Genomic DNA, 23,605 nt, shown 5'->3' with positions numbered 1-23,605 from the left:
CATTAGCTAGTAAACAGAGCTAATCATAGAAAAGCAAGTTTTAACATACCTGTGGATTAGTAAGGGGGAGAGCCAAAATTAGCGTCTTGCTTTAGCCGATGCTTATTTAATATTGAGCTGCGCATGAGCAGAGCAGGTAAGCGTGATCTCCCTCAGGTATCCACGGTGGCATTAGAGCGCTGTCTACTGACATCTTTGAGTATTGACCTGATGTCAAAACTGTATAAACAGAGTTAGATTAATTCAAATAATTAACAAAAAATTAGGGGGTGTCTGTTTACATAAAAAAACTTAACATGTGGCATTTCCAACCCATTACACAGATATATTTGTTTTATTTGAGATATCCTTCTGAGATTTCTGCCTTTACTCCAATATAACTTAGGTGACTCGGATTTTGTTTGTGGCAAAAATAACTTCAAATTCCAGAAACAATATTGACGTTACTCTTGATAATCAACAGATTATACTGTCAGCAGTAAGAGGGAATATTTAGGGTAGAAAGTTGTTCCATTGAAAACTGTTCACAATGAAGTTTGCGGATTATTATTAGTAACATCTAGTGAAAGTTTCTTGAACGACATAAGGCTTTCACTTAATTAAAGTCCATCTGAAATCACATTTAATCATCCCTCTTTGCAGTCAAAAATAATGTCAACGTGTTTTTTTAAATGTATTGTTAATAGGTTTGTATTATTAGAATGAAGAAAAAAGATTCTTTGGGGAAAAATCAGAAATGCTCATTCTTGTCTCAGCCCGCTAGGGGGCATGTCACTGTGTTTGATTCACATTAGCTAGCAGGCTACTGATTTTACACTGTACGGAACAGAGACAAAGTAATCAAAGTGCTGCTGCTATACGTCATGGACAGACAGTGTGTTGCTAACATGGATTTTCAAGAGCAATGACCAAACCAGCATCTAACTGGTCAGGTATGCAGTTATGTTTACATGCTGTTTGATGTGCTGTAGCTGAGCAGCTAATTAGTTATCTATCCTGCAAACTTACGTTAGCAGTGCATTTTTCCCTGGTGAATTTGTTTGTTTGGCAGCTCGTTCAACAAGCTAAGGTGTAGGACAAGAGATGTGTTCATGTTTGTGAGTTAGGTAAGGAGACTTTAGCAGGAAAGCTAATGAGGGTTGTTGTTCAGAGTCTGTGGCTCTTGTGTTGTGTAGCAGGATGCTATCAGGCTCAGTGTGACCGTCTGCTCTGCCTACGATAGAACGCCACGTTATCACTTAATGTGAGATTCGATTTGCTGTATCGAAATAAGGTCTCCGTTTATCCATCTAATTTAAAATATAAATTTCTCCCTTTTGGTTTCCGATTTAAGAAGTGATTTATAAAGCAGATATGTATACTGTAGTAGAAAAAAAGGCAGTTTAATTTCAGTTGAACTTTAATGCTCTAAGCACCTCATGAAATTCCATTACCGTTACCGTTACCATTAGAGGTAAGTGAGAAAATGTTTTGTATATATATATATATATATATATATAACTTGGTGAAACAAACCTTTAAGAAAAGAATCTTTGGTTTATAGATTACTGAAAATTCAATATACAGTATATTTAGTTTATTACTATTAGACTTAGGCTGATGACTGCTGACTAAACATTAGCTCATTATTAGTTATTGGCATAAATGTAACAAAAAATTACAGTTCATAAATGCCCGATATGTTTAACGTAATTTAAAACAGTAACACCTTTACATAGTTTGTCCACCAGAGAACACTGACACTATTTTTCAGCTGTTAATGTAGTAGTACAATGCATAATACCACATTTAAGGGTTCATTATCAAAAATATTTCTGTAATGTGTTTATGTAAAACAAATGACAACTGGTTGATACATTATCAGACTTTTAAACAATTAAATATCAATAATCTTTTGGGTTACTATTATTATTACTTTGTGAATCTTCATAAGTTTCATGAGGATATTGTCATTGAGCCATTGGTAAAAGTTGCAAGAACTGCACCTGAGGACAGGAAAAAAATCACATGCGCATACAGTAAGTATTTTAGTTATTTTAAGGGATGACCCAGCTGAAAACAGTGTTTGTTGAGTGTGTAAATGAGGACAAAGCAGAAGGCCCACAAGCTCACTGTGGAGCTGTGCAAGCAGAAAAGCTGCTGAGGTGTTCTAACTAAAAGGCCATGGTCAATGTCATCCAACATATACAACATTTAAATAGTGAAATAGTATTTTCCACTGTTTTTCATCATGCTCTTGTCTTGTCAATCGGCAGCTCTGTATTATTATCATCCATCATCTGTGCACCTATGCGTGTGTATTGCCTAAGAATTGGCCAAGAACCCCAACACGGGTCAACTCGATTCTGATTTTATCCACCTTTCTGTTTAGGCTACATTTTATGTGTGACATATACAGTAATAGGTTTTTAATCTGATAGAGGAGAGAGAGCAAAAATACACACATTGACTGAAGATAAGATTGCTTACTGTCACCATCTTGTGGCGAGAGCAGGAGCTGTCTTCTAGATACACAGCAGATACTCCATTAATACTCGATAATTCTCTAAGCCTCTGGGGAAAAACTTCACCTGACTAGTAATTAACAAACTGGATCTTCTGATCCTGATGCTCAAAGCTGTCACCCGAACCCTCCTCTGGATCCATAATTGCATACTTTAATTTAGAGTTCGTCAGGAAGGGCATTAAGCATACGCACATAACCTTAATCAAAGTCTAAAGCAGCTGAACTGTAAGTAAAAGTTAAACAGGAGGTGTGGTATAATATTTTATTCTCATATTTTATGGAATACAAAGCCCCCCCCCACCCCCACCCCTTCCCCAACCCCACCACCCACCCCTCCCCAAAAAAAGTGTGCACATCAGATCTGGTGGAAACTATTCAAGGACAAGGAAAAGAACAGCTGAGAGACAAAAGGAACTCGCTTTGTGGGTGTAGAAGTGTACGACTGCAGTTTAATGTGATCTTTCCTGTTTATATAAAAAGTATACCGTCTCGTCATGAATGAACCCTTCAAAGAAGCCGCCAAATCTGGCAAGAGTCAGCTGATAAAAGGGCTGCAGCCATGACGGCTGAACAAAGACAACAATGAAACAAAACATGAGTTTCCTTCTTGAAAGAAAATTTTTTTTTTCCATTGATCTTTTCTGTTATGACTACAAGGACGTAATCAATCATGTGCAACAATAATTTACATCAATGTAAATTCAGTCACTTTGCTATTCTTTTACACAATCTCTTGCTACGCTGCACACAGGAATGAAGTATTTCCCCAATTGGACTTGGAGGACAACAAAATGTTGACAATTATACAAAAAAAAAAAAAAAAAAAAAAAAAAATCGCAGAAGGGAACAGCCAGCAGGGCTACAACTGAATACAACCTCATATGTACTAGCAGCCAACCTAGGTCCAATAATGTAGGCTTTCGCACAATGGCTCTGAAACATCTGGAGTGTGTTTGACATAACTAGCCATAACTTCCCAGTGAATTTGCACTACTGGAACCATAAAGCAGATTCCCATCAACTGGGATGAAACAACTGAAGCACATTTAAGCATTTTTCAGAAAGGTCTGGTCGCTTAATCTCATGTCAAGACATGTAAAACCGATCCAGCTCCAAGACACACCGGGATGGCGAAATCACTGACGAGTATAGTGAATTAAAAATAACATTAGTAACATCACTGCCATTGAATCCATAAATCTCAATGCATGACTCACCATGAGTGACAAAGTCCATTTCAGAAGTTCAATTATAAGATGTTTTAGTTTATTTTTCCAAGAATGAATTGTAATCTTTTCCTGACCACTACACATCAAAAAACACACCAGAAAACAAGTTAACCCGATACAATACACACAATCCAAGGTTCACAGTCCGAAAAGGTGCTGTCTGAAAAGAGCCTCAGGTCCTTTCTGTCCACTTGTTAAAGTGTCCGACTCGGTGAACCATCAGTTTCACCTTTCAACGAGAGCAATTCATGTGGTGGGACACTGGAAAAAAACAATTTTTTTTTTAAAAAAGAGAAGAAAAGAAGATGTTCAGGATGATGGAGCTCCATGTTGTCAGTCGCCGTCTTCTAACAGCTTTTCTCTGTTGCTCTTACAGGGAGAATAAACAGGCTGTAGCAGCTCACTGTCCGTGTCTATTCCTCTTTCATTAAACATTATTTTCATCCATCCATCCCTGTCCTTCCATCTCTGGTCAGGTCCTCACACCATGTAGGAGTTCTGGTTCTTCAGCTTGTCCAGCTCTTTGCTCTGCTGCCTCAGAAACAGGATTCTGTAGTTGAGGGGAAAAAAAATGTGAATGTGTGTGTATGATTATCAGTACATGAGCATGTCTACGCAAATGTAGTCATTTGCCTCACCTCTGTTCCCTCAGTGTGGCCTGAATTTCACTCACTCTGACCAGGGAGCGAAGGTTTTTCATCTCTGTGCAGATCTCTGACATGTACAGACTGCCCATGTTGTGGATGTCCTCACGCAACCGAGCCGCCTGACAGACAGAGAGTTGAGGGCTTATTGTTAAATTAGGACAACAGTGTTATTTTGTACAACATATGCAGTAAACTTGCCGTACAAGGAACAAATTACCTCACTGATGCATTTTAGATTTAAACACGACTTAAGCTCTACAGTTATACTAGCAGGCTGTAGCTGTAATGCTCATTGCATGATGGAAAACTAAATGATTAGATGGAGAAAAGAGATTCTAACCACTAGTGGGACAAAAGATGTAAAGTTTAGATTTAGGGGGGCACCTGAGAAAAGGCTATGTTGATACAAAACAAACAAATATCAAAACATCTAGCCAATCTCAGCGACTGTAGACTGATATTAATGCTACGCTTCACATTGCTCAGTTTTACATGAAAGTCAAAGTCAACAACAAACGAGTGTTTGTGCTGTATCTGAAGGACTCTACCTGTTTCTCAGTGGTCTCTGAAGGCCATCCTTGGATATGTCTGATGAGACTCTCATCAAAATGAGCAGCCAGGGTGGGAGTGAAGGAACTGGGGGCATCAGGCTGGGTTTGACTGGTGCTGCTGGAAGGGACGTGGGGCAACGCGGCACCGGATATGCTTGATCCAGTGTACAGGATCTCCTGGCTGGTAGAGCAGAGAGAACTGATCAATATTTCCTAATGCTGGAATACTGATGTTTTGGCAGATTCATCAAGAGTATTACAAATTATTCCATATATAGAGTTCATTTGTTCCTGTTAATTATTGTGTCAGCGCTGCTCATCATATTTTGATGAAACTTGAATAACAAACCTCTCATCAATGTATTACAGCTCTTAACTGCCATGATAAACCAAGGCGGGGTACTATAATTATATGCCAAAAAAAAAGGAGCTGCATCATCAGAATATGATAAAGTGTTGTTGGTTTTTTGTGTTACGACTCAACTTTGGATTCATGCAGCAACACATTTCTTTCCCTACAGTTTTAAGCCACCTCAACTGAGAAATGAATATAAAAATCACATATCAAATTACACTTAAAAACAAGTCTTTCCATTACCATTACTCCTAATGATACACTGTCAACAGTTTTCATTTTTCTGCTGTAGAAAGTCTTTTTTTTTTTTTTTTTTTTTTTTTTTTTTTTAAAAAGGGATGTTGCTGCTGATTTTTTAATACAAGAAAAATACAAGAAAACAAAAAACAAAACTAGACAAGTGAGAAAATATGCTTTTTTTGTAATTTGGGCAAACTGACTTTTTAATCTGAAACCCTTTGTGGCTTTTTATTTGTTTGCTTTAACTCCAAGGAATCAGTGACCACAAATAGAAAGTGCTGATGAATTAAGTTATTTCTACTGTGGAAACTACCTTCTCTGCTGGAGAGTCCTGGGATCTTCTGGACGCTTCTCTGTGGTCTGAGCCATGGGGGCTGAGCCTTGCTTACCTGAAGACATACTGCCCTGATGAGCCAAGAAAAGATTGCAAGAGAAGGAAAAAATGTCAATGAAAACACAGGGCATGCGGTGGAAAACATAATAGATAAGGTGGCAGAAAGAGGGGCAGCCATAACAAGGTTGAAGAGAGAGACAGCGAAAAAGAGGATGTGAGTCAGTGTAACACATAAACACTTCTATTCTTCATATGAGATTTTTCTATGCTGCTTTAATACTGGTGCTCACCCTGGTTTGTGAGGACGCAATGCTGCCGGGGTGCACGCCCAGAAGGGATTTCTGGTTGCTCTGCGGTGTGCCGTTTCGTGGTGAGACGTACGGTCGTGGTGATGATGCATCTGACGTCAGAGACACAGGGGACTGACTGGAGTGCTGGGCTGCAGGGGTAGAATCAGTAGAAAGTGATGGAGGATCATTACAATGCTTTCCTTTGATGCAACACACACACACACACACACACACACACACACACACACACACACACACACACACACACACACACACACACAGGTAAATACAAGCTTTTGGCCTTGATGAATAACACGAAATGTATCAACACTAGCAGTACTAGTCTTTATGAAAACCAAAAGCCTGCAGTAGTCCTTGCTAGGGGTAGATATTAGCAAACGTGATTGGTCGGTTAGGCAACCTGAAAACTAGCTAAAATAAAAAGCTATAGTATAGTAGGGCCCTCAGGTTGAATTCTGCTAAAACAGTCTGGTACACTTTGTTACAGCTGGAGGAGGGCGAGATTCACTGGAATACACCTTTGTTATTCTACAAAGCTGATGTCAACCTGAAAACCCCTCACACAATACACACAGTTAAAGGATAAGTACACATTTTTTTCAGGTCTGTCTTAAAACAACAGTCAGGTGCCCATATGAAGGTCCAAAGAGGTTTTTCTTGCCATAATCATTCCTCCTGTTCATACCGGCCATTAAAGACACCCACGCCTGCTATCATTATTATTATTAGTCATATTTCTATTATTATCATCATTGTTATTATTGTTGTGCTTCTCTACGTCTCTCTGTGCCCTCCCCGCCTCTCTCTTTCTCTCTCAACCCAACTGGTCAAGGCAGATGGCTGCTCACCGAGAGCCCGGTTCTGCTTCTGAGGTTCCTTTCCGTTAAAGGGGAGTTTTTCCCTTGCTGCTGTTGCCAAGTGTTTGCTCGTGAGGGAATGTTGGGTCTCTCTAAAAATAAAGAGTACGGTCTAGACTTGCTCTCTGTGGTGATTTGGTGCTATATGAATAAAATTGAATTGAAATGAAAAAGATCCCTTCCTAATGTGCTTTAAATGTAAGTGATGGGGGTTAAAATCCACAGGTCTTGCTTTGTGCGAAAATGGAGGGAATTGTGTACTAAAAAGACAAACTTAGTATATACACTTTATTTGCCTCATTTGGACGGCTGCAGACTCATATTAGCTTCAGATAAACATTTGAGTGCGTTTTTGCTCAAAACGAGGACTGACCCCATCACTCACACTGAAATCACATTAGGAAGGGATCTTTTAATGACCAGTGTGAACAGGAGGAATGATTACAGTAACCAAAACCCATTTCAATGTTCATTTGGGCACCTGACTGTTGTTTTGGGACAGATGTTTATATAAAAAAAAAAAAAAAAAAAAAAAAAAAAAAAAAAAAGTAAGCCTATTCTTTCCTTTCATGAAATGTAGAATTTCATTGCCAGAAGGTCAATAACAACATATGGGTTTCAGACTGAGGTAAACAAACTGATTTATCAGGATAGAAACAGCAGGATTCTTTAAAAATAAAAAATAAAAAAAGGAAGTTTAGTTTGTGATAGCAGATGGTGAGAAAGAGCGAGGAGATCGTACCTTGGTTGGAGTGCTGAGCAGCTGAGAGCAAAGCAGTGACGTTGAAAGCAGGTCCAGCAGTGAGGAGCTTATGAAGCACAGACCGCAAGGAAGCTTGGGTGACAGCAGCTGCCAAGACTGGAGGGAGGAAAGAGGAAATGTACACACGTACACACACGCACGCACGCACGCACACACACGCACACGCACACACACAGGTGAGTGACCAAAGACACGCAGGTGAGTCCACGACCATGCACAGTTAAGTTGGAAAACACAGTGAAGATAAGAAACAAATCAGTGGAAGGATTTTATCTTTTCACCAGCCACAGTAACTGGTTCTCTTCTATTTAACTTCTATTTAACTCAAGGGTTAAACAAGCATGTGTGTGCCAGGTTAACACAGGGCAGCAAGAAATTTATCATAAATGACAAGAAGTGCACACCGTGCTAAGGTACAGCTGTGCGCAGTCGCCTGTTATACAGGATCAAAACAAACACAAACACACACACACACAAAGGAAGGAAACACTGACATTTCAGTTGTTAACACAGGACTATCAATCAAAAGCTGTGTGATACATGCCATAAGGGGAACAGTTGGTGGCCCCACTATGAAGTAGAACCACTCATAGGAAATGTTAACGCGATGCAATAGCCATTTTGTTATCCGCAACCAGCACCAACAAGTTGCATTAAAGCCACTTCCTATTAACTCCCATCCTCACCCTCATTGAGCTTAGCCATGTCCATGCTGCCGTTGTTCATCTGCAGAGTAGCCTGCAGCGCTGGCAGGAGCTGATGCAGGAGGGCCGGGTCCTGGAGCAAGGCAGGCGACTGGGATTGGACAGATTGAGGCAACTGCCCCGTAGAGGAGGAAGAGGAGGAGGGCATGGTGGAGGGGGTGGAACCTAATGCACCAGGAGCAGAGTTGAGGCTCTGAGAGGAAGAGGAGGAATGGCCGGAGTTGGATGCTGTGGACTGGTCCCCTGAAGTGGTCTCTGTGGCGACGAGCAGAGCAAGACAACATGGCACTGTTACTTAACACAATATTTTAAACACCAAACAGAAAAAAAATCTTGCCTGTATCTCAGATGTTTATTCAGAAAGTGATCAACAGAAGATGGCAACAAAGTCAGAAATTTAGCTTATGTCATACTTGTGGCTTTGTCCTGCAAGGCCTCTTGTCTGTAGTCCATGTCCCTGGGGAAACTGTTTGCCGCCATCTTGACTGAGTCTTTCTGTCGTTGTTCTCTGGAGGAGATAAAACAGAGTTTGAAAGCAACAGTTACAATGTGTAAGATGCACACTGCAGTTACACTGTATCCTAAGCTAATGAAATTCTGTTTACGACCGGTGCACTGAACGCTCTTATAATGTATGATTCTGCATGACAAATCTTCATTTCTGTGTCAGATTAAAATTTCAATATTCTTGAATATTCTTTTTTGAAATGTATGTTATAATTTCATTAAAAGCGGGCTTGCCTCTCCAACAGGTCCTTGGGCTTCTCCCACTGGGAGACCTCAGTTCTACAGTTGTAGTAGTATTTCTTCCCAGAGGAACTGATGTGTTCGGTCCAGTCGTCTGCTGGGTCCTGGTGCTGAGACAGACAGGGCCGGAGATGTTATAAAGGTTCAGAGACATTATGAACACATTAAAGTGTATCACAGAAAAAAAGATGAATGCAGACCTTATTCACGTGCAATGCAACAGATTCACTGTTCAAGCAATTTTGTCAGACAAATCGTTTTGATTCGATAATGGAAGTGAGTGGAAACCAGTGGCTTTAGAAATGAAAAAATATGAAACACCACAGCACGGTTTAGGAAAAAAATCAGAGGCAATGTTAAGTAATGATTTGCAAGTAAATGAGATAAAACTTGTATGGTTCTTTTAAAGGGATCAAATTATACTTTTTGTGATTTTCTGTTGTTTACATGATGTTATGATGTCAGATATCTATGCTAAACATGGTCAAAGTTCCAAACCTTAATATTAACATATGCAGACTTATTCTCTGCAAGTCAAAAACCCCGGTTTAAACCTGCTCTGAACACTTTTTTTCTACCTTGCTGACAAGCTGACACATAACCATAAACGAACTTTGTTGCTAAGTGTTCTCAATTTGTGTTCTCAACGTCAACTTCTTAATGTATTTGAGAAGTTGACGTTTCAAGTAAAGAACGAGAAAAAGTAGTGAAATTCTGCTCCTACACTTGGTTTCATGGTTTGTTGACACAGTCGGAAGTCAGCCGAGCCTCAGCGTCCAGAAACTAACCAATCAGAACAGAGTGGGCTCATCAGGAGGGGGGCCTTATAGAGACAGGAACTAAAATGACCTGTTTCAGACAGAGGCTGAACAGAGGGGCTGCATAAATTGTCAGTATGAATTAAATTAGGAGTCTGAACTGCAAATCATGAAAAGATATTCAAGTAGAGGCCCAGATTTAAAATACAGACCCAGAAATATGCATAATATGTCCCCTTTAAGGATCATTTTATGACTTCAAATGTGATCACAACATGAGACAATACTGAAGGAGGTTAACATCCCTCACTTTCCACCCTCGATAATGGATAAGGGCTTTTCAGTCTGGATAGGATTTGGTATGTTTAATATTAATGATCATATTTCTACTGATAATTCCAGTCATTCCAACAATTCCTGGACAGGTATAGTTTACTGTATCATGTTTGTTTTCCCTATTTACCACTGCACAGTTTAAAACTGACCTGTTTTGCACAAGAGGCCTGGGCCCCAATGACTGGTATTTCATTGTACCTCCATGATACTGTTATTTCAGGATTTCTCTCTTAGAAAAGGAATAAGCATGTTTTTAAGTAAGATAAATATGGACAGTAGTAGCAGATTAATACCATCAAAAAGGAATGTGATATCACATTGGTTGCTGCATACCTTGCAGTTTCACATTTTGCATCTACCATAATAACAATATTATTATGGTAGAATCTCATCTCTGTCAAATAGAATCCTCTTTGATTTATCCGGGGGTTTCAATACGTATAATACCGCAGTATTATGTCTAATCTCCTACCTTGAATCTATAGGATAGCACACAACGGATGGGAGTCGAGAACCAGTTCCAAATTGTCCAATCCATCAGCATCGTATGCCACTGAGCTCATCAATTCCTCTTATCGATGCCTGGGCATGTGATGTTGATGGAAGGAAAAAGACGGAACTCAACTGCGAGGGCAGTGCAGCCTCCGGACGGTCTACAGCGCGCACATGCTAGAGTTATCTTCAACTATCTTCTAATTCATCTTTGAAAAAGGGAGAGGTTGCAAGCATTTTTTTATTTAATGAGCAGATAATTACCTTTGCGGAACGAACACAAAGTATACTGTGAACTTCCTACGCCGTCACTCAGAGACTAACGTTAGCAGAGCGGAGCAGCGATCAACGGTAACTAATGACACCGACTGACCAACACACACTGCAGCATTAAACAACTCAAACCAACTCTGAGGTGAGAAAAAGAAAATAGAAAATAACTTGGTGCCCAGTCTGTTTCACCTCAAAAACCCTGCGGCCACTCAGAGTGTTGGACAATGATGCTTTCCCCTGAGCTAACGGTGCAACAGAGAGGCTGCCCTCCACTGCTGGAGACATAACATTAATAACACAACGGGGCACTCCTCATCCCTCTTACTTTGTTATTCTTATACAGGCAGGAGACTGTAAAATGCTTTCAAATTCATTCATTCATTAATTTATGCAGTTAACTTTTGGTTGTGGACCATTTATCTTATCTACCAGTTATGTTTCCTATATTTATCAGCATGCAAGGTCATTGACTAACAGTGGATTTAATAAAACCGTTGCATTGACACTGAAACCCTGTGTAGACCTACTTTTTTCCCAACACAAAAAACTGATCAGGAATCAATAAGGGAATCAATAAAGAATGGGACTGATAAGCATAATCGATATTGGCATTGGTATCAATAAAATCTTAACAATTCCAATCCCTAAGCAAACTGATGTACCTTTGATAGTAAGAGGAGACAATAAACAAAGAGGCTTGACAGCTGCAAAAGTCAAACAAGGCTATTTAATTTTAGATTTTGACAACCGCAGGCCTCCAAAAGATGGACAATAATTTAACAGCTAATCAGATTGATCCGGGCTTATGAACTTCAAAGCAGTGCAGAGAAGAATAGATTGGCATAATTATGAGTAGGCCTTAATTATCAAAACAATATTTACTCTGTAATCCTCCTAAACCTGAACTGCAAAGCGCCTGTGCCTCCAGTCTCTTACTTTGCTCCTCCGTGTCTTTCTCTTCTTTTTAAAATCACTCTTATGTTGGATGCACAAAGGTGAACAAATGGGAAATAAACATGCTACCTTTGGCAACATATTTGAAACTAGCTTGCACAGTAAATATCCAGTCAAACCATGCTGTGTATGCACATGCAAAATTACATTAGTAAACCTTTTTTGTTTTGTTAATCTGTCAAGATGTTGACTGTTGATAGTTTACTATGTTAAACCAGATGGTCTGTGTTCATTATTTTAGTAAATCAGTGTCAATCAGTGTCAAACCAGTTAAATATTGAGTATCCGGTCTTATTGCTCAGTATAATCACTGAGAAATAGATTCATCTCTCATTCACATGGACAAATGGCAAATCTTTTTAACAAGGAAGCTATAAATCTAATCAGATCATCTCCTCTATAAAGAGAGCCTGTTATATAAATATGAAGCTTCAATCATGCCCTGTTGTTGGTTCACAAAAATGCCTGAATACAGAGAGACTCTCCATAATGCCCTGCATACCATGTTCCTAAGTAGCGTGACAACAAATTGTTACAGGAAACGCTGAGGGTATAGCATCAGATAGCGCTGGACAACGTCTTACCCTGTCTGCAGGCTTGCTCTGAGTCGCATGCGAGTCGGAGCCATGGTGGGAGCTGTTGTTGTGAGAGTTCTCCTGAGGAGAACCGCTGGTCCCTGCAACGAAGCCATTTATCAAGTAACAGAAAATACACAGTGTTCTAAGCTGCAGAGGACTAAATCCACCCTGACAGCTGCAGCCACCAAGTGAACACTTTTTCGTTGCATTTTATTGTTTTAGATCAGCATTATTTACATTTGAGCAGTAATAGCAATACTGTAAACTGATGGCAATGAGATGACAAAATGAGCCAAAGCTTTATTTTGTCCACTTTGACAGCTTCTAAGTTAATGTTTTGCTTTTCATCAAACTCCGCACTTACGTATCCTCAACAGTGTTAAGAATTAGAGTGCATATATGACAAACAAGTCCACACAGCATGTCAGCAATCAACACAGAAAAAATGTCAAGGTCAAGTTGGTGCAATAAAATTCACATTTCGAAGTTGAGGTTGAGAGCCATTAGTTTTCCAGCAGCCACAAGCATTTAATGTTTTCTATCTGTCTCAGGTTACTACAGCACCGAGATGCTGTCTTTCCCTCATTACAGCCCTTAAAAGTAAAACTAAAAAATGCATGCATTTGCAAGACCACCACTTACCATTTTTTCCTCTAACTGTGTGGGAGGTCTTTGCCTTGCCATGTCCTGTGCCGTCTGCATGTCTGCTGACAGGACTTTCGTCTGAGCGTCGCAGCATCTTGTAAGGGGGTGTGGGATCCGACGAGCCATCACGCACCTTTTCGTAACGGTGAAGGCTGCTGGACTGGCTCTTTGGCTGAGATTTATGGGTCTAGAAAGGATAAGCATACACTTACCAAACCGACACTGGTGCAGTTTTCTTCACACACGCTCGCTCATAACTAAGTTTCCTTGTGGATGTAATGAGGTCTTGCTGAGGACATCCAACATCACTTAGAGTTATAGTAAAGAAACATCAAAACTGCAATCCATGAAAATAAGTAACATTCAGAGTGGAGGAGTTGAATTTGACATCTTCAGACTCATGGAGCATGAGATGTTGTGATTCCAGCTAGACATTATGACATAACATTTGGCTGCCAAAAGAAACAACTATACCAGAGAGGTAGTACTTTGGCTTCAGTGTTTGTTCAATGTATGGGGGAAATGTATGTGTTTGCAAGGCCTGTATTTTATTTTTTACGAGGTCTTCACAGTCTCAACTCAAGAATTAAACTATACAGTTAAGACATAAGGAGTCTATTTTGTGCTCAGTGATTTGTAGATCCACTTGTGAACTACTAGAATGTAGCAGGCTATGACTTTGTTATCTTTTGCTTATTTTGTTAAAAATGACTGTGTGAAATGTGTGTTTCGGCATAAAATATACAAATTTGAGCATAAAGCCAAAACTTTTGATGAGTGTAGCCTTCAGGAATAACTACACTGGTGTATAAATGTATCCCTCCTTGACAAGCCAGATGGTGAATATTCAAATAAGTCAATGTATAGAATATCTTCAGTGGTTTATTTTGCTTAACTGGAGCTGGATTAGTTAGTGAGACCTGACTCACTCCATGGATATGAAAAAAGTATGAGTGGGGTTTCCCTAACAGCAATATAACAAATTAATGATTATCTGAATGGAAACGTATTTGACACCTTGATTAGCCACGTTAGTGTTGAGTGGCAGGTTGAAGTCATACCTGATAGGATTGTGAATCCCTTCTGTCGGTGCACCTGTGTAGACACAAAGAACAAACGTTACTGAAAGACACTTTACACTTGAACTGCTCGTTTTCTTGATTTAGCAACACATTTTTATCAAACACATCTTAGCCAATTAGCTACTGTTAGCTAAGTTAGCTTAATTGCCACTTTAGCAACAGCTGCTTGCTTATCTTGTCACTTACAGCAAATAAGTGATGATGTTTAAAAAGATATGCCGCAAAATGTGTTGAAAATAAGCACGGCTTATAGTTATATTGTCAGTTAGCTATCGTTACGTTAACATTAGTGGATTACCTAGAGAAAATACCCGGAATTCATCGCCTATTGCAGGCAAACTGCTAGCTAGTAGCGCCGATAGCTAACGGTTACCAGTAAACATAAATAACCGACCTAACGGTTGCAAATCAAAAAATGAGCTACACCCGAGGGCTAATTATTCTAACGTGGAGGTTTGTGCTTAATTTACCCATCGCTGACTCTTGTTGGTTTCCTTGCATACATCACCATCAAGGCCGTGGTGATGTGTGTGTGTGTGTGAGGGGGAACCGTGGCCTTCTGTCGGTCTATCTGCTCTTTCACTTCTCTCTTTTCTTCGGCTTCTTGGACTCAGTCTTTCCTTCCCAACAGACACCTACACGCCGCGCAACAAGTACCAGCACTGCATAGCGGCTGGTCTTTAATCAGAACCACCCTCAGTGCATCATCTGGCATGTAGTCACGGTGTATGCTTGGCTCGGGCCGATGTAGCTCAGCAGAAAGCAGCAGAGGCAGGAGGAAACGGAGAAGACGGACTGCGAGGTAATGTTTAGCTAGAAGACGAGTTCCGCTCTTCCCTTTCAAATTATCAGTGTCATTATAGAAGGTGCAGTTCACCTTCATGCACCAACATACCTGACACACCAGGACTACTGTCAGAAACAAGCACTGTGTTAACTTGTCTCTTCTCAAAACATTATTAGTTATGTACTTAATGTCATCTGAAAAAAACAGATTATTATTATTTTAGGAAAGGTACAGCTAATTACATATAGTTTTCTTTAATACAAATTGCAGCTTTTATCCCAAGTACAGTCTTTCCACAAAGCCCTCAAAATGATTGACAGAGCTAATACTTCCATCTATTAAAGGTGCAGTGTGTAGGATTTAGTGACATCTAGCAGAACGGACTTAGCAGAAATGAAATATAATATTCATAAGTATGTTTTAATAATTGTATAATCACTTCAAAATAAAAATTGTTGTGTTTTCATTACCTTAGAATGAGCCCTGCAATCTGCAACCTCATGGCTAGATGCCACTAAATCCTACACACTGGTCCTTTAAAACTGCATAGTCAGAATTGGGTGCTTTTGACTGACCCCAATACATTGGTATTTTTAAAAGCACTAATTAAAACAGAAACAGAAAACAATGATGTGAAATCATTAGAAATGAAAAATTGGAATGATAGAATAAAGCACCAGTGAGATATAACAAAAAGTATACCTCCCGGGTCTGCGGATGCCCTAGTCGGTGGGATTAAGGTTAAAGATCCCTTCCACACAGGCATTAAGACAAACAAAAACACTGTGCTTGGAACAATAATGTGTGTCTGATATGGTTTTTCCACAAAGAAAGAATAATTAACCACCAGACACAGGAACAGTTTCTTCCCTCGTTGTCAAACTTATGAACAGTTAACTCACTGTGGCACTGTGCAATAACCTCTGGACATTTTTGTTGTCATATGTATGTTAAATAAAATCCAAGACACACAAAACATAGTCAAGATATAACACTGTATTGCACTATGCAGCAGTCACAGGACATGGGAGTGCAGAAACTATTCAGTCTTTTAAAATAACTTCCTCTCTGCAGGCCTCCATGGAGGAGTTTGTTGGCAGCATCGCTCTGCATCAGCTGTAATGTTATACAACAAGTTATCAGCATGTTATCATTTCATTCCTTTGGTGACAATCTGGTTTTCGAAATTTAACTGCACCCAGGACATCTACATGCAACATCTGCTTCTCAGTTCCTGTTTCATACGCAATACTTGAATTCAGGCCTTTTATTTTGAAGGCCGTGGCTACATTTCCGTTATTAGCTGTTTGTGGATCACGTGACGCAGCTGAAAATGAAGCTAGCTGGTGCTTTGGACTCCTCCTCCGAGTCCGTATCTCGTTGGCTGGCCATTTTCTGGGACACACCCACGATCTAGTCTGGTCTGATCTCTTCGTATACAAATAAGTGGCAGAGAGCACCGTGCTTTATGTTTAATACTGTCTTTTTCTCCTGGGGCTTTATTTGGTGTGTGCAAAGAATGAGACATGATTAGACATTCTGATCCTTTGGTCAGCAATAGACGAGTAACAGATGAGTCTTGCATTTACTCCACAGCCCGTAGTAATCATTTTTATACTTTGACCCCTAAATGGAATTTCTCAATCAACTTCTGCAGACAGGCATAACATAATATCTGAGGATGGTGGCCTGCCCTCAACAAATATCTTGATTTTATCCCCTTAAAACCCAAGAGGTAAAAGAAAGCAGGCAGATTTTGGAGCAGGGCACCAACATGATGCAACTGCTGACCTCTGATTCCATTAAATAGGTGTGAATGTTTGTCTGACGTGCAGTCATATGTGGAAAGTGAACTAGTATAGACCAACATTATATCTAGGGCCCTGTGATTGTTGTATTGATTGCCTGCTGGCTTGATTTAGGTCAGACCTGACACATATTGACTGACTAAGAGACAGTCCCTTTACAGTCTGGCCAGTTGAACACCAGGCAAGCTCTCACTACAAGTAGATGGTCAGACTGCAGCTCATGCTCCTCTATGGTTAGTGAAGGGATATGGCCTGCATCATCTGGGCCTAATGACATGGACAGTCTGTGGTGAGTGTGATTTTGGATTGTTTTGCTGAGTTGTTATTTCCACTACCTAAACATTACTACCCAAGATTAAGTTTAATAGCCAGTACCTGTTCATTACCATCCCTGGTATTTCATTATATTCAGGCCTTGGAGCATTAAAACAGTTAAAACTAAAGCCTGGATATTGTCTAGTCTGGATACTGGGCTAAACAGGTTTACAATCCTACTGTAAATTCTGTCATCAAACTAGTGCATATTTTAAAAACTGATCGTCATTGAAATTTACAAACTGAGAATCTTTGTTTAATAGAATTTTACATCCATGAAAGCAAATAAAATCAATTTCGAGCAGTGCACAATATAGCCAGTTATTACCCAGTGTCATGTGTTATGTTTCAACTTTTGGTAGTTTTATATGGGATCATTGTTAGGAATATAAATCAATGAAATCTGTATAAAGCAAAAATAATTAATTCATGTGATAAGAAGGAAGAACCATTAATAGTGAATAACATACAAAACATCATTTATATGGCTTTATGGATAGTGGAACAGTACAGTGCATTGATGTTGAAATATTTCATACCAGCATTAGGGGGCAGTAATATCTCAGAAGAGGCTACTTAAACATACAGTACAATGAGCAAAACAAATACATTTCTTTCCTGTCTCTAATAATTTCTATTCCTCTAGCTCACGCGCTCATCTCTCGCTTTACTAGAAAATAAGGAGAAAATCTCAAAGTAAATAATAAAGCAAATAACTAACTGTATTGGAGTGTCATTATTTGTTTTTCTTTTCTCAGAGTGAGAAGGATGCTGAGCCGAACAGAACACAGAGGTAAGTCTAAAGAGTCTAAAGGGTAGCAGGATGTAGGTGTGCATCATAGGAAAAACCTCCCTTTTCCTGGGCCGTCTTAATGTATAAAATACATGCATTACTTCAACATAAAGCAATAAGCACAGTAACAGTGAGTCTTGTAAGGAGGTCTTATGGGAGGTTTTTTTTCTAAATCACACCTTCCATTTAACCTCTGACCTTTCTCTTTTGGTTCTTGACCTCACCTCATAACTTTCAAACACACTCTGTAAATTAATAACAGGTGCAGGACTGCTCATTGATGTGGTGTTCGTGTGTGCGTGCGTGTGTGCATGTGTGGGTCCTGCCCTCCTCCTCATACAGGCGTGTGCAGACTGTTATCATCAGTGATGTCTGGAACAGAGTCTCATTCAGACAGAGAGGAGGACTACAGGTTCCTCCACAGCATGTTGATGGAGAAGAAGCTTCACCTGCTCTTTAAGGTGAAGACATGTTTGTGCTGCGGTGATTCGTGCTTGTCTACTTTACTTTAAGTATTCCGATCCTTTGCTCAAGTAAAAATAGTAGCAACATAGTGTAAAAATACCACATTATAACAAAAAATCCTTAATTTGAATTGCTACTTAAGTGAAATTACAGCAGTATTGTCAGCAAAAATGTACTTAAGCTTTCAAAAGTAAAAGTACAACACTATGCTATTTAGTATTATACAGGCAGTATGACGCTATTATACTGTATATTTCAATAATTGGTTGTTATTACTAATGCATTGATATATATGTGGCACCTCAGTGTTGCAGCTGTTCAAGAACAAATTTTTAATATTTTACTGACATATGTATATATATATTCACCTTAAATTTTAATCCACAATATACAATGCTTTATAAGATGATGATATAGTTATGATATAGTGTAAAATATTAATCTGTGTAGTGCCACCACTACTACTACTTAACTACTACTTCCCACTGCCAACAACCCTAAAAAAAATAAAGTAAACAGTATAATTTTTTGCTTCAGAAATGAGTTAAGTAGAAGTTTGAAGTAGCAGAAAATGAAAATACTCAAAGTACAAGTAGCTCAAAATTTTACAGTACAGAACGAGAGTAAAAGTACTTAGTTACATTACACCTCTGTTAAAAACAAAGAAGCAGGTCACATACAGTGAAAGCAGTATCACTTAGAGATTTAATACAATAAGTGTTACCATTTATTTATTTTGATCATTTTACAGGTTGTCTTTTACATAACAGATCTTTCTATAAGTGGTAAAATTTTCCTTATAGTAATATTATTAGTATCTAAATGTTAGGACATTAAAAGTAGTAGTATCAAACTTCAATCAAACTTTATTTGTATTGCACCTTTCATACAGGTTAGTGCAATTCCAAGGGCTTTACAGATCGCTGACAGGCTGATAATAAGACAAAAAGTGCAACTGTAAACAGTGAAATAATTTGAGACTAATGCACACAAGAAATAAAATGATTAAGTGGGATCATTTAAGAGAGTGATAGTATCACTATAAGTATAAGAAGTGGTAGTATCCTGATTAGTAGTAACAGTAGAAGTGACAGTACATGCCTTTTTACTGCAAAGAAAACCTTTAGTGTGATACTTTTACTGACTTGACAGATACACGAGCGGCTGAAGCGTTTTGAGAAGCGAAGCCCCAACCCCGTCCAAGAGCATGCGGCGAGTCTGGCCTCAGATGTAAGTGACTCCCTCCAAACATCTTTTGCAGATAGACACGCTGCCCAGAGGATGACAGTTTGACAGCGGAGGGAACAGGGAAGATTTCTCATCGTTCAAATTGTTTCCTCCGTCATACGGATGACTTTCCTGTCACACAGAGGCACGAGTGGAACGTACATTTTTCTTATGTGTGCTGAATTATGAAATGTTATCTCAAAACTCTGTCATCTCGGATATTATCACTGGAAAAGATGCGTTTTGAAGCATATATCGTTTTGTGTCTGTGTGCCAGGAGTTAGGTCAGTGAGGACAGTGCAGAGCAAGAGGCTGCTAAAATCATTTTGTGTGTAGTCTAATGTTTCAGGTTGGAGGAGTACAATTAATTTCAGAGTCAAGATGAAGTGACAGAGAGCACTCCCACTACGGCTATGACCCAAAACGACACGACCGGTCTCTATTCTCTTCAGATGTGCATCATATTTCATATACCAGTCCTCTTCATTCCTGTTACCAACCAATCATTTCTTTATTTCCCACTCCCTCCTTTGCACCATTTTGATCATCTCCCACCTTTATTTCCTGATTTTGTTCCTGTACAAAGGAGGAAAAACAAGGATGTTCTTTTTACCCTTTTCCCTTACTATATGCTTCCATCTTCTCCTCCCTCCATCCCCAAACCACACACCCCTTCCATTATCACTGTCCTTCCTCTCCTTGTGTATCCTTTCCGCTTTCTCTCCATTTGCTTTCCTTTATCTTCTCCCTATACTCTACGCACTGTATTGCCTGCCATGTTTCCATACTGACTATCTACCCCTATCCTCTCCCCCACACTCCTCTTTTCACTCCCTTTGCCTCAGATTCGGTTCGACAGCCACTCTCCGCCTGGCTTAAATCATCAGGACCTACTGAAAGGGCCAAACCATGGGTCTGTTTCCCCTCAGAGAGGCTTCTGTTTGCTCACAGTGGAAACTAATGACCTTCATGCATTGTGTCTCTGGAGTGTGCTTCGACATCTTGAAGCAGTAGAAGTCATTATAGTAATATGCTTGACAAGACAGCGACTGCACACAGTCAGTCGCCGCCCCTCCACTTGCTGCTGACGGTCAAGGCTGCTCTGTTTTAGCTGTCACCACAGCTGTCATGTAGCCTTGAACATTCAGGAGCATTTTTTTTTTTCCGACAGTGGCTAAAGACGCAAAACCAAAACAGAAACACAGATAAATAGTTAACATCAAGCAGAGGGAAGCAATGTCCCAATGAGGTGAATGGGGCCATATGAAAGTGTATGCCATAAGAAATAATGACAGTACTGATGATGTGTCGCTGCCGTCCGAATAAAACTGAATTGCACTAATTCTTTTCGTCTCCCTACTTGTTTCTCTGTCTCTCCGGGTTTTGCACAGTATCGACCAAAACAAACCTCCCTCAAGCCATGATATAAACGTATACCTCTAATTATAAAAAATATATCCTGCCTCTCTTTTTCTCTGTTTCCAGTTGGCCGAAGACTTGATATACCATGGCTGGAGAGATGAAGTCAAAGAACTGGTTGCCCTCTTTTCCAAACCCCACTTTAAGGTGAAGAGTATTTTCTTCCATGGTGATGTGTTCCTCTAGACTTACACGTGTGTTGACCTAAAACTTCCCCAGCCAAGTGTTTCATCCTATCAAATCACATCCTTTTTACCAAAGGAATACGCTACTATTAAAGGAATCATTCAACATTTTAGGAAATATGCTTGTTTGCTTTCTTGCAGAGAGTTAGATGAGAAGATTGATACCACTATCATTTCTGTCTGTTACATATGAAGCTGAAGCCAGGAGACGGTTAGCTTAGCTTAGCATAAAGTCTAAAAATAGGGGGAAGTAGCTAGCCTGATTCTATCTAAAGGTCAAAAAAATCTGTTTACCAGCACCTCTAAGTCTAATTAAGTAATTAGTTATATATGATTAGTTGCATCTTTCTTGTTTTTGGACAAGCCATGCTAGCTGTTTCCCTCTATTTTTAGTTTTTTAAGCTTGACTAGCTAGCTGTTTCCTGTCTGTACAGTAGATTTATATTTAATGAAATATAACATGTTATTTAGTGCACTTTAGAGGTGCTGGTCAGCAAATTTTGTTACCTTTGGACAGAGTCAGGCTAGCTGTCTCCTGGCTTAGCTAGACAAATATAAGAGTGATATTAATATTCTCATTTAACTCTCGGCAAGAAAGTAAATAAGGAAATTACTCAAAATATTGAACTATTCCTTTAAGTGACTCATCTCTGTAACATTAACAAGCGCACACACACGCGTACATAAACGAGCCCTGGACTGTGCACGAGTTCAGTTTTCTATCAATGAAGCATATCCTGTAATTGATATTCACATGGACCATTTGTGAGGCAAGAATGTAATCCAGTCGGAAGATGTTGTTTTGCTTCCTTCTACTCCAGCGCTCCAATCTAAAAGGATCATTAACAATGAAAGAAACCCATTTTTGAAAGCAAATGTAATAACTGAACATGTAATTACACATTAGGTTATTTTTCTTGACATATCTAACACTAAAACTGTAATCTTGGAGCCTTGTTTCCATTCAGTCATGCTTCATCTGAGCTATTCAGATCCTGTTCAGTCAACTGAACACAGGAGCTTACACACACATCAAAAGGCTTATAGCATTTTGTTTCCTACAATTGCCTCTTATATGGGTCACAGAAAACTGACAAATTAATCCAACTGTAAATGTTATTTAAATTGTTTTCACCTCATCATTCCCCCCACTGAGAGGTGCTGACATCCATTAACCACACTGGCATTGAAGCTAATCAACTCCCAAGTTATGTTTATTAGTGTTCACTCATGTAGAGACCCGGACTACTCACATGCATGTTTCCTTATTTTAGATCTGTTGACAGTCATATTTCAGACACACACACACACACACACTCACAGTGTATGGTTTTCCAGTGAGCTGCAGAAATTGTGGCTTTTCTTAATGAGGAGCTGAAGCCAGCCGAGAACTAACAGGTTTGTTTTAACAGTCTTAATGACCTGTTTGTTCTTGGCTCAAGCGCAGGAGCTCACACATACTTATGAGAGACACTGGGTTTAATATTCTGTAAATGAATGTTTGTTTTTTGAAAACCTGTCTCTGAAAGCGGCCAGACACATTGCTCACGCGTTGGCAGTTTCTAAGCAGTGCAACTGTTGAAGGACGTGGGGATAACATGTAGACTAACTGACAGATGGATTGGCTGATTGTTAAAATTAAGTTGGTGAGCAGATGTTTCCCCGTCTTCTCATTCTTTCTTGTTACAGTAAAGTCCTTTTTTTGGAATTGTATTTTGCACATGCTCACAAAGAGATTACGCTTTATCCAGAATATTGTTTTTCTGCAAACAAACCTGGGGTTTTTCACACTGCCAAAGTTAACAGAAAATGAACTTAAATGAACTGTCTGGGCATTGATAGTGAGTCGTAGATCAATTCACAGTCCTTCTCTGGAAAAGGAGCGTTTTTTTCTAAGACGTGATGTTTGAGCAGAGCCAGTGGACTGCAGGCAGAGACACTGTTAGTGATGTGGGGGGTTGCTTTCAGGTGGCCCACAGACTGGCAGTACATTCCGAACTAAATCAAATTTGGCATGTTGGCATGGGCGAAAGTGCAGGTCTGCAACCAAAAAGAAAGTGCTGTATTTGGCTTCATTTGCTGTAGTGGGTGCAGGCAGACCAGCCAGACTTGTTGGAATTTTTGTAGAGTCTCATTCACTACCCAATCACCTTTAATTAGTCAACAGGGATTGCATTTTTGTATCAGTACCTACCACAGTTTCTAACCTCATAATTACATGTAACCATCTCTAACCTAACCAAA

The 23,605-nt window shown here is 39.5% G+C and overlaps 2 protein-coding genes across 5 annotated transcripts in view; one reads left to right on the top strand and one right to left on the bottom strand.

Annotated features, from left to right (window-relative positions):
* Positions 1-3,750: 3,750 nt before the first annotated feature.
* LOC122993423 (WW domain-containing adapter protein with coiled-coil-like) lies at positions 3,751-15,154 on the bottom strand. The gene is made up of 13 exons (XM_044367574.1): positions 14,833-15,154; positions 14,342-14,375; positions 13,278-13,467; positions 12,642-12,733; positions 9,239-9,354; positions 8,911-9,005; positions 8,480-8,752; positions 7,773-7,889; positions 6,153-6,301; positions 5,842-5,933; positions 4,931-5,114; positions 4,374-4,501; positions 3,751-4,285 (listed from the first exon to the last, which is right to left on the bottom strand). Exons 1-13 carry the CDS (start codon positions 14,871-14,873, stop codon positions 4,216-4,218), a joined length of 1,581 nt encoding a protein of 526 aa, XP_044223509.1. The 5' UTR covers positions 14,874-15,154; the 3' UTR covers positions 3,751-4,215.
* The window catches only part of LOC122993422 (MAGUK p55 subfamily member 7-like), a 34,555-nt gene continuing 26,033 nt past the window's right edge, over positions 15,084-23,605 (top strand). For 2 of the 4 annotated variants that reach the window (XM_044367571.1, XM_044367570.1), the window contains exons 1-5: positions 15,084-15,164; positions 18,031-18,065; positions 18,408-18,526; positions 19,683-19,760; positions 21,243-21,323. In XM_044367571.1, coding sequence (XP_044223506.1) covers positions 15,091-15,164; positions 18,031-18,065; positions 18,408-18,526; positions 19,683-19,760; positions 21,243-21,323 — 387 coding nt within the window. In that variant the 5' untranslated portion in view covers positions 15,084-15,090. Of the gene's footprint in view, positions 15,165-16,436; positions 16,571-17,118; positions 17,247-18,030; positions 18,066-18,407; positions 18,527-19,682; positions 19,761-21,242; positions 21,324-23,605 lie in introns of those variants that run through there. The other 2 variants (XM_044367573.1, XM_044367572.1) reach the window with 2 other exon arrangements.

This window comes from Thunnus albacares, chromosome 12, assembly GCF_914725855.1.
Source record: "Thunnus albacares chromosome 12, fThuAlb1.1, whole genome shotgun sequence".
In the NCBI taxonomy this organism is placed as follows: domain Eukaryota; kingdom Metazoa; phylum Chordata; class Actinopteri; order Scombriformes; family Scombridae; genus Thunnus; species Thunnus albacares.
Note: the sequence above shows the minus strand (reverse complement) of the source record. Positions and strands in the feature narration are given on the sequence as shown.